At 40.8% G+C, this 13,581-nt stretch overlaps 1 protein-coding gene across 11 annotated transcripts in view; it reads right to left on the reverse strand.

The window, feature by feature from the left end:
- Positions 1-13,315, reverse strand: part of PTPRM (protein tyrosine phosphatase, receptor type M) — a 461,846-nt gene extending 448,531 nt beyond the window's left edge. For 3 of the 11 annotated variants that reach the window (XM_017819533.1, XM_017819532.1, XM_017819530.1), the window contains exon 1: positions 12,970-13,305. In XM_017819533.1, coding sequence (XP_017675022.1) covers positions 12,970-13,042 — 73 coding nt within the window. In that variant the 5' untranslated portion in view covers positions 13,043-13,305. Of the gene's footprint in view, positions 1-12,969 lie in introns of all 11 variants that reach the window. The other 8 variants (XM_017819524.1, XM_017819523.1, XM_017819527.1 and 5 more) reach the window with 6 other exon arrangements.
- Positions 13,316-13,581: the final 266 nt, after the last annotated feature.

The raw sequence follows: 13,581 nt of genomic DNA on the forward strand, positions 1-13,581 counted from the left end.
TGTGTACACAAGATCAGGGTAATCCTTTTCTAGCGCCAATCACAGTCTCACCTCAGCTTTTAAATACAGAATCTTACTTCTTTAAGATATCCGGGCCTGTGACTGGAATCCTTGACCTACTCTCAAAGTCACCCTGCTTTTCCAACTTATGATTCTGTTGATACTGTAGAAGCCAGCAAAAGAAATCAGCTGCAGTCTCAGAGCTATGTAACTGAAGAAAAGACGCCAGTAAAACTTGCTCCTGTCATTAAAGAGAAGAGACAAAACCCAACCAGCATTCAGCTTCCCAAAGCTCTGTGATCTAATTCTACACAAAAGGCTTAATAAGGTTTAGGCTCATAATACAATTAGTAATTTAGCTCACAAATTAGACTATATATTAACACTCCAGCAGAGACATCAGCCATATGAGGATTAAGAAGGAATCTTCTACTCTCAATACAGAGCGAGAACTTGAATGTTTTAATAGACCACTTCAGCTTCTACTAATGTGAACATATATTGCACTGTACAGAATGATATGAGCATGGCCAGCACCCTCTCATATACTGAATTCTCATCAGTGGGAACCATGATAATAATTTGTACTGAGGTCATCTTAAAGCATAATTTTAGCTGGTAAAAATATGTACTGATAGTACAGAATAGACTGCATATGAATTAGATGTGCACATAAAAACAAGGGCCAAAACTAAAATGTCAGCATGGACAAAACACAGGTTAACCCAAGTTATGGATATTATATTACAACATTTAACTGCAATATTTGAATAAAGAAGCAACTGTTATCCAAATCTTTGCATACAACATTTATTCTGTATCTATTAAGAATGAACACATGTAATAAAAGATACTTCATCATCTTCTCCCACAAAAGGGCCCAAAAAATTTAGAAAATAACTGGTATCTCTTGCCTACTACATAATGGCACATTTTCACACAGAAAAAATATTCCAGATGAATTTTCAGAGGTAGGCTAAAAAGGCAAAAGCCCCACTCTGCTTATTACAAGGAGCTAAAATTTCAATTGCTGTGTCTGAAAAGTGCTGTAACTTACAGAAAACTATATGTGTAACTACATTTCTACAAAATGCCAATATTGGTGTGTTCATGCTGACTTGTGTTAACACCTGATTTACTTGCAATTATTATGTCAACAGGAGCTTTTTGTAATTACTTTCACAGTATGCCCAAAACGGACTGTATTCATCTTGCGGTTTGAGCTTGTGTTTGTATAATTAGGGCCAGCATTGCTAGTTCTTTTTAGCCTGAAAAACAAACAAACAAAATCTTCATCAGTTTACTTCACACTCTAGTAAAAACCATTCACACCCAAATAATATTATGAACAATGTCCATCTGGTCTGAAATCTAGATCTGGCTGCTGTATCTCATTCCCCACCTGCACTGCCTGCTGTTCCTATCAAGTGTTCAGTGTGAATCCATTCAGTGCAAAGCAAGACTTTAACTTCACTCGTTCCCAGTACTTCCTCATAAGCACATGCTTTGCTGGCATGTGTGTTAGCCCATGCATGGGACCACCCACTTTGGTCTTATTTGTCTCGATTAAAAAAAAAAAAAAAAGAGGCAAAGCCCCCTAACTTGCCATGACTTAGGCAGCCAGGAATTGTATCCCCAAGCTTTTACCACAGCCCCCCAGAGGGTCTGGGGCTTTCTCAAAACATGCAAGTAGGTCTCCAAACTGTAAGGCCAAGTGGCCTATATCCACAGAATATCCACATCAGAGCTACCATCCTGCAGGCTCAGCTCTCTCCTCAGCTCAGTCTGAGCTGCCCAAAGGATGGAGTTGGCAGAGGAAGACACAAATGATTTGAGGAGAGGAGAAGAGAAGGTTGCATGGAGACCTCATAGGAGCTTTTCAGTATCTGAATGGGGCCTACAAGGATGCCAGAGAAGGACTCTTCATAAGGAACTGCCGTGACAGGACAAGGGGGAACGGATTCAAACTGAAAGAGTAGGTGGAAGGCCAAGTCGGATGGGGCTCTGAGCAACCTGGTCTAGTGGAAGGCTTCCTGTCCATGGCAAGGGGGTTGGAACAATATGATCTTTAAGGCCTCTTCCAACCCACACCATTCTATGATTCTATTTGTGGAACATAGTGATGAGGAGCCGAAATCAACAGAGAAAAGGAGGTGGAGATAGCACAGGAGGTGGCAGGTAAGCAATATATTTTCGAAGGTGGCCTGGTGGTTATCAGCTTTGTTAAATATGTATGATATTTGCTCTGGAATAGATGTTACTAAAGTGCAATTTTAGAATTGTGAGTAGGTAAGAACCCTCCCTCTTCCTCTGCACAAAATTCCACAGTACACAGCTCCAGCAAATTACTATAATTGGCTAATTCTTTCTTCTATTGCTAGACCACTGGGCAGAGTCAAAGCACTGAAACAACGGAAATGTGGCTGCTGGTGAATGTCACGTATTTGCTCAATGCCAGTTTGAAGCATACAGATCCAATTTTTTTGCAGTTCCGCTCCCAAAGGTCCAGAAATACACATCATCTAAGTCTGGAGTACAAGCAGGAATTAATTTTTCACTGCTGCAAATCTAGCATGACACTCTGCAGTTTGTGAAGACTTTAACAGAGTGAGTTTCGGAAAAGTGAGATTTCTCACTCACAGAGAGTGAATAGTTCCCAAACTGTGCTTGTGAAACTGTGATCCACCCAGTATGTGCAGTGCACTGATTTGAAGCAAACAAGCCTGTGAGATACTCCTTGACTCGAGATTTACTGTGAACCAATTCATGAAACCACGAGTTTATATTCATTTTGAAATCGGAATCTTCAAAAACACAGTTAGTTTTCATTGCAAAGTCTTTGAGTTTGGGTTACACATAAGAAACTGACTCCATTTTTTGCAGTGAATGCAATGGAAGTGACAGGCAAGCTATATCTTTAAAAACACGAATTTCCATGTTGCAGTCTAAACTGCATCTATCGCATGTAACAAGAACCTCCAAAGTAGTTTCTGACTGAAGCCAGAATGACTCCACTGCTTCTGTTTTCCATTTCCACTTGTCACCAAGTCATTACAGAGATCTTCCGAAATAAAAATTTAGACTTCCAAAGGCTGTACCTGTTTCTCTGTAAAAATCAGAGAAAAAATTTCAAATGCAGCAGACCATGCGTGCATTATTTACATCCCTGCATTCCCCTTGACGTGACCTTGGCCATTCAGCTAGATAAAGCCCAGACGGTCTTTATCTGAACTTCTCAGTCTGAACATATACTTCACTCCTACTAGCCAGAATTACTATTTGCTCTTCAACACTCCAAGTCCACTATATGACAGAGAAGGTACAGGAGGATAAGGCTGAATTCCACATTCAGCAATGATCTGCCAGTCAATCAATCCAAAAGCACCACAGCATGTTTATCTACAACTGAAAATAGAAGTAGCTGAGCAATATTATTCTTAGGTGGTTATTTCCATGTCATTTCCCTGCATGGATAATCTTATTCTAGATACTGGGCTACAATTTAAACAAACATTTTAAGGCTTTTTATGTATACACCTTTTTGTGGCCATGTAAAGTTTTTAACAAGGGTAACATTTAACTGCCCAATATTCAGGATGCAAAGAAGTAACAGATTTTAGCAAACTTTCTGAAGAGCAATTGTACATCCAGCTCTGAAGCTTCTGCAAGACTCATTTAAAAACCCCAATCCACATCTGCTGTTGGTGCACGGCTGCTGCAGAAGTCAGGTTTTTATTTGCCAAGAGTGCATTTCAACTCGTCTCAGGCTCCCGAACCCTATGCAATTTCAATGCATATCTGCTCTAAACGCCGTGTGCATGTCTCAAACACTCCTAACAAACTCCAGCGTTTTCCAAACCCTCAAGTGAAAATTCTAGGCTAAATCACATAAATCCCTTACTAGCCTAGATTTATGTAGGCAATTCTAACAACAACTCCTGAAGTAAAAATAAATAAAACACACCTCATGAACTTTATATGTGATCTTCAATCCACGTGCTTTTGCTGTCACTATAAACAGGAGGTAGTAGTGTTGGGCAACATACAGGCTTCCACCTGGCATTTTCAACCTCTAAGGTTTTAAATAAATATTAACTTTAATTGTGTTTTGGTTTTGTTGGTTTCTCAACCAAAGGTCTGTGACACTCACAGACCTAACCCCAAAAGATTTCTTTCCTATTTAGAAAGTTGCTTGTTCTCCTGAGCTAGCACTGAATCAAGACGACGACATCTCTCAGACACGGTAAAAAGGGCATCAGTGGCACAGTGCCTTAGAATTATTACCAGGACAACAATTTATCTTACATAACTGAGAAATTACTTCAGTATCAAGATGTCTCTGCAGAAGTCAAAAAGAAAAACAGCTTAAGTGATGTGTTATGTAAAGTGCTTATAATAAAGTGTTAAATGCCGTGCTTTGTAAAATAATCATCTACTCTGCAGAATTCAGAAAAGGTAACATTAAAGGAAAAAAGGCTATAGCAATTTTCAGTCATTAACATAAGAACTACCCCACTGAGAGCTATGGTTCCTGGAAATGTCCACAACTGTCTCCATCTCCTAAACATGTGACAGTATTTAAGTACTTCGTTGAGTTTCAAGGGAAAACTGAAGTTACAGGTGGTGACAAATGACAGCTGTAGATTTTCTCTAACTATTTTGGGGGGTTCTGAACTGTCATCCTCCTTTTTTTAATTTTTTTTTTAAATGGAAATTTAGTAGATTTATCAGCTATGGGGGGGTGGGAGCGGAAGAAATTCCTACCGGTTCAAACTAAACAAAAACCCCATAGAATGAACAGAAAGGAAAGTTTGGCCACAAAGATCCTCACCCATGTCACAGTCAAATTCCAGAGCACAGATTTAAATCTTGGTCTCCCACACCTCTGTGGGAGTTCTGATCACTAAGCAACTATTACAACAGGAGTTAAAATATATATCTTTGTCTTCATGCTGTGCTCCAGGGGCGTGATTCATGTTAGGCTATGTGGAACCAGAAAAATCTCCAGGCTCAGAAAGTTCCACTGAGAGAAAATCATTTCCCTTTAGGAAACCTCAGCCTTTGCTTGAGATAGAAGCTGGTAACATTTTTTTTTTCAAAACTGGGGATCCCTTTTCTCAGAAACTAGAGAAACTCTACACTCAGAAACTATGTAGACTTGGTAACCAAAACTTTAAAAAGTGGATGTAGATGACCACTTCTTGGTCACAAATTATTGTATCAGCCATGGCAGAATTATGAAGCATCAGCTCTCAAAATAAGGAATTGTTTGACCATAGTGGGAAAAGAAGGAAAAAAAAATGTACCTCCCCTGCAACTACCTATGCTGCAAGTACACCAGGAAAAATGCCAGAGTCTGCTAATGGGTAATTAATTCATCAACTTTAAGACACAGACATACAAACTGTATAGATTACAGGCATATACACAAGTACACAGGAGCAGGAATCATGGATGGAAATTATTTACTCAGTCTAGTGTATATTCACCAGAAGAACAAATGTGAATAGCCACTCTATTCTTTTACCTATAACAACCCCATTAAGAAAACCTTAAACATTATGTTACTGGTCCACTATCCATCCACCTGGAAGTGCACAGAAAGTCCTGTAGTATCCTCCTCAATCTTATGTTAGCATCTTATCAGCACAACTAAACAGTTCTTTCACCTAATCAGCCTACCTTTATGCTCTACATAATTAAAGGGCCACTGACAAAAATATTCTATCCACTATATTACTTATAAATAGAGAGTTTAAACAATATTTGATTTTCAAGTTAAGGATAAAAGATGTGATAGGATTCAAGATAATAAAGCACCATCTTCCTGAAAACTTCCTCAAAATAACTGTGCCTTAAACATTAAAAATCCCCTCAAATAGCAAAACAATAAACAAACAAATACCGGGGGGGAGGGTGTCAAATAAAAACCCTGCTCTAATACAGGCATGTGATGCTCTATTTCATTCTCCTAGAAGATGAAGAGCTAAAGTGATGAAAGAGGTAATTAGCTGTTAGTTATTCCAGAGCAAAAACACATTTCTAGTGATTAACAAAAAAAATGTTTTAAGAGATATTTATAATAGCTTAACATTGAAGAAGATTAAAAAGAAAAAGGAGGGGAGGTATAAAAAAGCTAATCTACCCCACAGAAAACCCTACTGTAACCAAAACTTACTGATCTCTAAATCAGGGCACATTACATGTGGGGGGTGGAGAGGGGAAAAACAAACACATTCATAAGCAAAATCTTGGATTTACACCATTCCACAGAAAAAAATTAGAGTCATTAACATCATTACATTTAATCACATGTGTAAAGATAATCAACTATTGCTATGTAAAGTTGTCAGAAGGCATATTCAAGCCTTGAATATATTATTAAAAACAAATGTGTTTAAGATAAAAAATAAGAAAATGTGAACAACTATAAATGCATTTTTGGTTTCCAAATGTAATTTAGCTTCATTTTTGACTTTACTTTTTTGGGTTTTTTTTCCAGCATGTCTTCCAGTAAGGTTCATCTCTTCCATTCTTCCAGCAAATGTTATACCTTCCTTCCCATCTCTCCCCCCCAACACGTAAATCTAACCTTTTTTCAAAACTCCTTCCTGTTAATACTGCCACGGTTTTGTCTGAACAACTGTGGTCATTACCTTTTTTTCCCCCTCCTACCATTTCATTTTATGCGGCAAAGGGTCACTGTTGAGTCAAACCCTTCTGGCTGAGACACTTCTTTCCTATTCCCTGTGGCTATTGAGCATGAGTATGTGTTAAAGGCATAAATACACCTTAATTTTTACTCTCAGAAATCTGGGTACAAACACGTCTTTCCCACATTTTTAAAGCATATGTGGGATCCTACCCTCTGTACCTCCTCATAACATTAATGGAAGCCACATGGATTAAAAAAAAACACACCTTATGCCAAAAGTAGAAGACAATTCCACTGACAGCAACATCAGAGCTGAAGATAACTATTTTGAATGGAACAGAAAGGTTCTTAATAGGTTGTGAGAAGGCTCACACAACATTTAAGGTTGTATCTTAACCATCTTGATTGATCGTTAAAAAAAAGCTTATCAGATCTCTGCAGCAATAACCCTTGCATTTAAAACACTAGGGAAGTACTGACAATATCTTTGTAGTTTTCTGCATTTTATTATGTACTTTTGCCATATTAGAGCATTCATTCGTCTTTCTGATGAATACTGAAATCAGCCTTTTTACCAGTAATTAAAAGTTCATTTGTATTATAATCAAACTGATGCAAACAAGCCACCAATGGATTAAAATTCTCTAGGTCACAAAAATCCATCATCTATTTTCACACCTCCCCAGCTCCAAATACACCTACATTCTTACAAAGCCCAGTTTATAGTCCTTCCTCTTTCTATGCTTATAAAAGTGGATTTAGAGATGCAGCTACACCTAGTGATCAGCAGCAGGTCACAGCAGGCAAAACTGAAAAACACTGCAGAAGTCTCTGAACACAGTTGGGTGAACAGAGTGACACAGGAAAATTTACTGCTAGATTTTTATTTTTTTTCCTAAATATATAGCCATATGCTCAAAACTTGTTTGGCTTTCTTGAAATCCTCTTTAACACATTTATAACATTATACATCAGAAATACAGAACTGGAAGTTATCAGTAAAATCAAATTAAATAAAGAGGAGACTCATTTTTTCCCCAAAAAAATGAGCAGAATTCAGCTGCATTCACACATTTACAAATTGTTTGTTCCTGTTGTGAAAATTTTCAGAACTACTACTTCTTTACACAAGAGTCATAAATGTGAGCTGAAAGGTTCATAATTACATGTCATTTCCTGGGGGAACATCTTCAAAACTTAGTGATTTAGCTACCTCAAATTAAGTGTTGACAGTGATACTAACAAGTTTGAAAAACAAGAGATACTCCTCTCAAAACAGCACTTTAGCATAAAGTTGCAACAGGTAAAATACAGGTTCAGTTCACAGGTCCTGACCCCACAATATCACTGAACTTTGTTCCACCAAATCTACACCTATTATCTTCCACCAGCTGAATCCAACGATGTAAATTGAACAGATGGTCTCAGCAGTAACATGTAAAACTTCCCTGGCCACCAGCAACGAGGCTGTTTGACATATTCACTGACCACTGCAGTGCACGAGTGAGTGCACAGGAGAAACAAACCACCTCCACACATCTTCAGGTCAGACTCAAATGACATTAGTGAGATGGAGCTCAGGAGGTTGCTCACCAAATCCAAACATATTTTGTGATTTGCCTGAAGATTTGTTCTCTCTAGCTGTCAATCTAACAACTTCTGTGAGCACTAAAGATATTATTTTTTCATACATTATATGCTGTTATATTGTTTCAGGATACTGTGATTTGTTTTCCTTATTAATTCTCACGACTGCTAAACTGTGAGACCAAATAAACACCACGGCATTTTTTCCCCCTGTGTTATTACATTCTTGCAATATTTTGTAGGATTTATTTTTAATTTCTGATGAGGTTTCATTACTAACTTCGTTATTATTTATTTAGCTGTCCGTAACTAACATTCAGAACAGTTAAATAAAATAAATTTAGAAAACCAACCCACATACCCACCACACAGTTTCTTTTTCAACAAACTGTGCCACTTCCAAAGCCCAGACTCATTTTTACCTGAAGCATTCTAAAGTACATGCCAATTTACAGGGGAAGAGAAACTTCATTTCATTTAACTGTAAAAAGTTAAAACCCACCACATTTAGAAGCTGACTCTTCAAAATGCTTCCATTAATTTGCTGGACTATTTTGAATATGAATAGTCTTAGATGTAAAACAGAAATCAAGTCATTCACCTATTCACCTAACAGCTGTAATAGAAGCAGCAAAAATCTCTAACAGCAGGAAGTTTAGTTTGAAAATCTTCTCCCATAGCTCTCACTGTTTAGCGAGGCCAAGTCCATGCTATAACTTTAGCTGGAATAGTTTTCTGGATGAGCTGACAACTGCGTCAGCCACTAATAAACCTGCATTTTCACCACCATATGTTACTTCCCTTAGGAAGTGCAGGCATACAGACTTGATGGATGGGTGGAAAGAAAGAAAAGCAGATGAAATAAACAATGCAAACAAAAGCAAAATTCGTTAAAATGAGATATAACAACACTTGGAGATCTTTGCTGCTGAAGTGATCAGAATAGCTATTAAAGGCTTTCAAAAAGAGAAATCTCTTTAAACACAGTTAATTATACCAAAAACTTCTTATTTCCTAGACATTGGCAGGAGCTTAATTTCAGCTACAATAGGACCTATGAAGACTTAACCTATATTCTTTCTTTTCGTTTTCCTTCTCTGCAGTCACCAAACATCAATGTGATCACAGTAAGTTTCAACTTCAGCACGTCAAACTTCTCCTTACATCTCTTTTCTGGAAAATGTGATCCTTCTTTTTAGAGTGCCTACACCCAAAAATGAAACAGATGAATCTAAGGCACAACTTCTATTCAGAATGCAAGTTTTCGTACTTTTAATTTTAATCCATGAAACAGCTTGAGGATTACTACTCTCTATGTAAAACCTTTACTAGACACTAAGAAAAGTAACTTTCAAGTTTTGTGCAGCACTCTTCCTCCTGTTCCTTTCTTCATAATTGCCACTAGTCCTGGTGCAAAGTTCATTACAAAAGCACTTTCAGTCAGTCCATCCATCCCTCTCACTGCAATAGCACTCATGCCTTCTCAAAGAAAAACTAAAACTTTTTAAACCATTATTGTAAAAAGATAATATACAACCTTAATGCTTTTCATGGCAAAAGAGAATGTAACAGACTAATAATAGTCCTCCCTGAGTCAGATTTTGGTTGTAAGCAAGAAGCACCAATTTCACAATTCAGGCTCTGTGCAAATTTACATCTATATCTGAACATGATGACTTCATAAACACAGCGTCTGAGTTCTATGACACATTTCCTTGCCTTCAGTTTCAGCTCCCCATTTTGGTATTTGACAGAACTCATCCCATTCAGACCCTTCATTTTATGCAAGGCCAAATATTTAAGTTTACAATGTCCCTTCTAACTTCCCACATTTTTATGTTTGACCTAAATCCCTTCCAGGAGTGAAGTGCTTCCCCTAGCCTGAATAATCTACCAAGTAGGTGGAAGAAGGAACACAGTGGAGTCAGGTGGCATCTTCTATGACAGAATACCACATTTCAGAGACTTCTGTAATATAAGCATTCAATCTTCACATAGAACCACTTAATAACATTTACGCTAAAATTATAAACAAAAACCAGATAAATGAAGTGTGCTACAGTTTCTCAGAAAGAAATTAAAAAATAGTAAAAAAACCCAAACGCAAAACAAATCTTGCAGAAAGAGCCCAGCTACTTTTAAAAACTTAGGATAAGCATCATTGTCCATTTAAGACAATGTTTTCAGTAACATCTCTTGAATTCAAATTCATGAGATCATTTGCTTCTTGAACTGATGAATCCAGAATTTTAAAATCTTTATTTAAGGACTCGGAGAAAATCTCATTGTTATTTACTGTTAAGCTGCTTTCAAAAGATTACTTGAAATCTCCCAGGCCTTAAAAAGCCAAGATGTGATCTTTCAGTAAGATTATTTTCTAAATAAGAACCTCAAATAAAACAATAGCTGAACGTAATGTTAGAACTAATCTTTGTAAAACAAATCCGTCAGTTTAGAAAAGGGTAAAAATAAAAATGGAATTATAAATGCCAAAGATTACCTAACTCACACACTGCTATTCTTTGCTTAGAACATGTGTGGAGTTGGTTTTGTTTCTTTTTTCTTTGTTTGCTTTTAAACTTTTTTTATAGGGTAGTCATATAACTCCCGTCTGCAATAGGGGACAGCTATTACAAAAGATAACTACCCAACTCAAGGTTGGGTTTTTCTGTCATTTAATTTCTATGACACTGCTGCATCAAGGTTTTAACAAAAGGAACAGCGTTTTTTCCCCCCAAGCCAAAATGACACCCAGGCACATGCTTCATATGGTAAAGTATAAAAATGGAAATTTCATCAATTTTGTTCTGAGTGCCAAGAATAAATATTTTAAAAAAGAATTCTCTATGTGCATCTTCACAATAATCTTCACATGCAATATTTAACATACATGTACATATGCATACATGGGGAGAAAACAGGGCAGATTCTGCATCCCATGCCACCCTTTGCAACCTCGTGTGAATTGCAGCCTCTGTTATACAGTACTTCAGAAGGTCTGGAATCGCACCTTTGAAAAACCTATATGCACGAGTCATCTGTGAATTGTTTGTGGTTTCCAGCACAGTTCTCTCCACTGTGTGTGTCAAGGAAATGAATACAAATCAAACACTAAGGTGGGATTGTTCTTCAGCAACATGAACAGCACTTCAGCGCTGACTCTAGTATAGTACCAGCACATCACATGCACAAGCCATTTAAATATCCAGAAACAGAAGAGCTGCCCCAGCTTAACTTTAAACAAGAAGAAAGACAGTTCGCTCAAGTCAGCAATGAGTTACGGATTTATCTTAATAAAGCAAGAGCTCCCATTGAAGTCTGGACACTAGATTCCCAACATTAATGAGTTATAGAGCTAATATAACTGAGTCCAGTTCCATAATTCACTGCAGAGCACAGCTTCATCCTAACAGAAGTGTTTGGAAAATATTTCATCATTGTTATATATCACCTCGGAACAAAACATTTTTCTGCTCAGAGATCTTCTGTCTCGTCTGCAATAAAAATCTTGGCAAGAAACTAGGGGAAATGCAGCTATGTACACAAAAGGTCCTTGGAACCAAATAAAACTCAGAATTTTTAATTTTTTTTAAAAAGTTTTAAAACAGGCAACCAATTCCTAGCCATACAACTTGGTTTAGCTACAGTGCTGCATAGAAACAACATGTAATGTACAAAATATAAACTACTCTGCAGCCTGAGCAACAAGGAGTCAGAAATATTACTTCCCACCAGATCAAAGCACACTTCACATGAGCTGAAGACCAGATGCCTTCAATTTAAAGTGCTTTTCAGTTGCACTAACTTCATGTTAGGAACAAAACAAACCAAAAAAATCTGAAGTTACTCTTTGCAGTGAAGCGCACAGAACTATTTCACAATCCAAATTTTTGTCTAAAATTACGCGTTTCTCCAACATATAAATAGGACAGGGGTGTAGGCAAGGCGCTCGAGACCAACATAACCATCTGCAGGTCCGGGGCTTCGGGGAACAAGAGGAACGCTGCTGATGGGGCACTTCGCCGTGCTCTTCCCCGGGTAGTGCATCCCGGTACCGCTTAGGCGAGGGCAGCTTCTGCCCTGCCCTCTCAGGTGACGATCTGGGGGGGCTGCAGAAAGCGCGGGGCCAGGGCTCTACCTCCGGCTCCGCCGGCGTTTCACGGCCGCACCCCCGGGCAGCGCCGAGGGCGGGGAGCGCCGGGGGCCAGCGCGGAGGCACCGGCGGGCAGGCAGGGCAGGCACCGCCAGCCCCTCCGGGAGCACCGCCAGCCCTCCTGCCCCCGTCGCCAACCAGGGCTGCGACGGAGCGCCGGGGGCCGGCGGCGGCTCACCTCCCCCCTCCGCCCCCTGCGCCGGGGCAGCGGGAAACTTTCGGGAAGTCGGCGGCGGAGAAACGCCGGAGAGCCCGAATCCCGCCCATCCCTCCAGCTCTGCCCTGGAGCTGCTCGAGCTCCGCCAGCCTGTCGCCCTTCCATCGAGGCGCAGGGGCGCAAGCCGAAAGGCATCCCGCCACCGCCGCCGTCTCCGGACACTTTTTCCACCCCAGGGACGCAGTGGTTTCGAAGTGTCAAGCCCATCAGGGGGACGGGGAGGGAAAAAAAAAAAAGGCAGAAGAAAACAAAAAACCAAACCAGACCCCCACCGACTGCGAAGTGGCAGCGATTCCCCCCTGCCCCTTCGCCGCCTGGCCCGCGGGAGGGCTGCCTGGGGGTAAGGCGACTCCTTACCTGTGAACGTCTGCGCTCCCGCTGCCAGCAAAACTCCGGCCAAAGTAACCAGGCAAGTTCCAACTTTCCCCATATTTCCACCCCTTCCTGCTCCGGGTCCAGCAAAGTGCCAAAGTGTTTGCCAAAGTAGGAGGCGCCCCTCTCGCCCCCCTCCAGTCCGTGGGGCAGGCGAGGAGGGGCAGCCGGACTCCCGCACTTGGTGCCTCGCGGGCTGCTTTCCCTTCCTCGCCCTCCGTCCGCTCTTAAGGGCAGGGGTAGAGGGTGCGAAGTGGCCGCGGGCCGCCCGCCCGTCTGCCTTCCTCCGGCCACGCCGCTGCCCCGGTGGGCGCCGCTCGCCTCCCCCGGTGCCCGGGGGGGCACCCTTAATCCCGGAGCCTCCTCGGCCGGCGCCGCCGCTAGTCCCGGTTCAGCTCGGCTCCCTGACTGACTCGCGGTCCCCCGCGGCGGGCGGGCGGGCTGAAGGGAGCGCGGAAAGTCACGCCCAGCCGCCGGCGCCGCCGCTCTCTCCCGCTAGAGGGCGAGGCGGCCGGAACCCGCCGCCGACAGCAGCTCGGGGGCGGCCGTCGCCCGAGGGGGGAAGCGCTTGGGTCTCCTTCCCGCCCCGCTGCCCCG

Source organism: Lepidothrix coronata, unplaced genomic scaffold (genome assembly GCF_001604755.1).
Source record: "Lepidothrix coronata isolate B3197 unplaced genomic scaffold, Lepidothrix_coronata-1.0 Scaffold75, whole genome shotgun sequence".
Classification (NCBI taxonomy): Eukaryota; Metazoa; Chordata; class Aves; order Passeriformes; family Pipridae; genus Lepidothrix; species Lepidothrix coronata.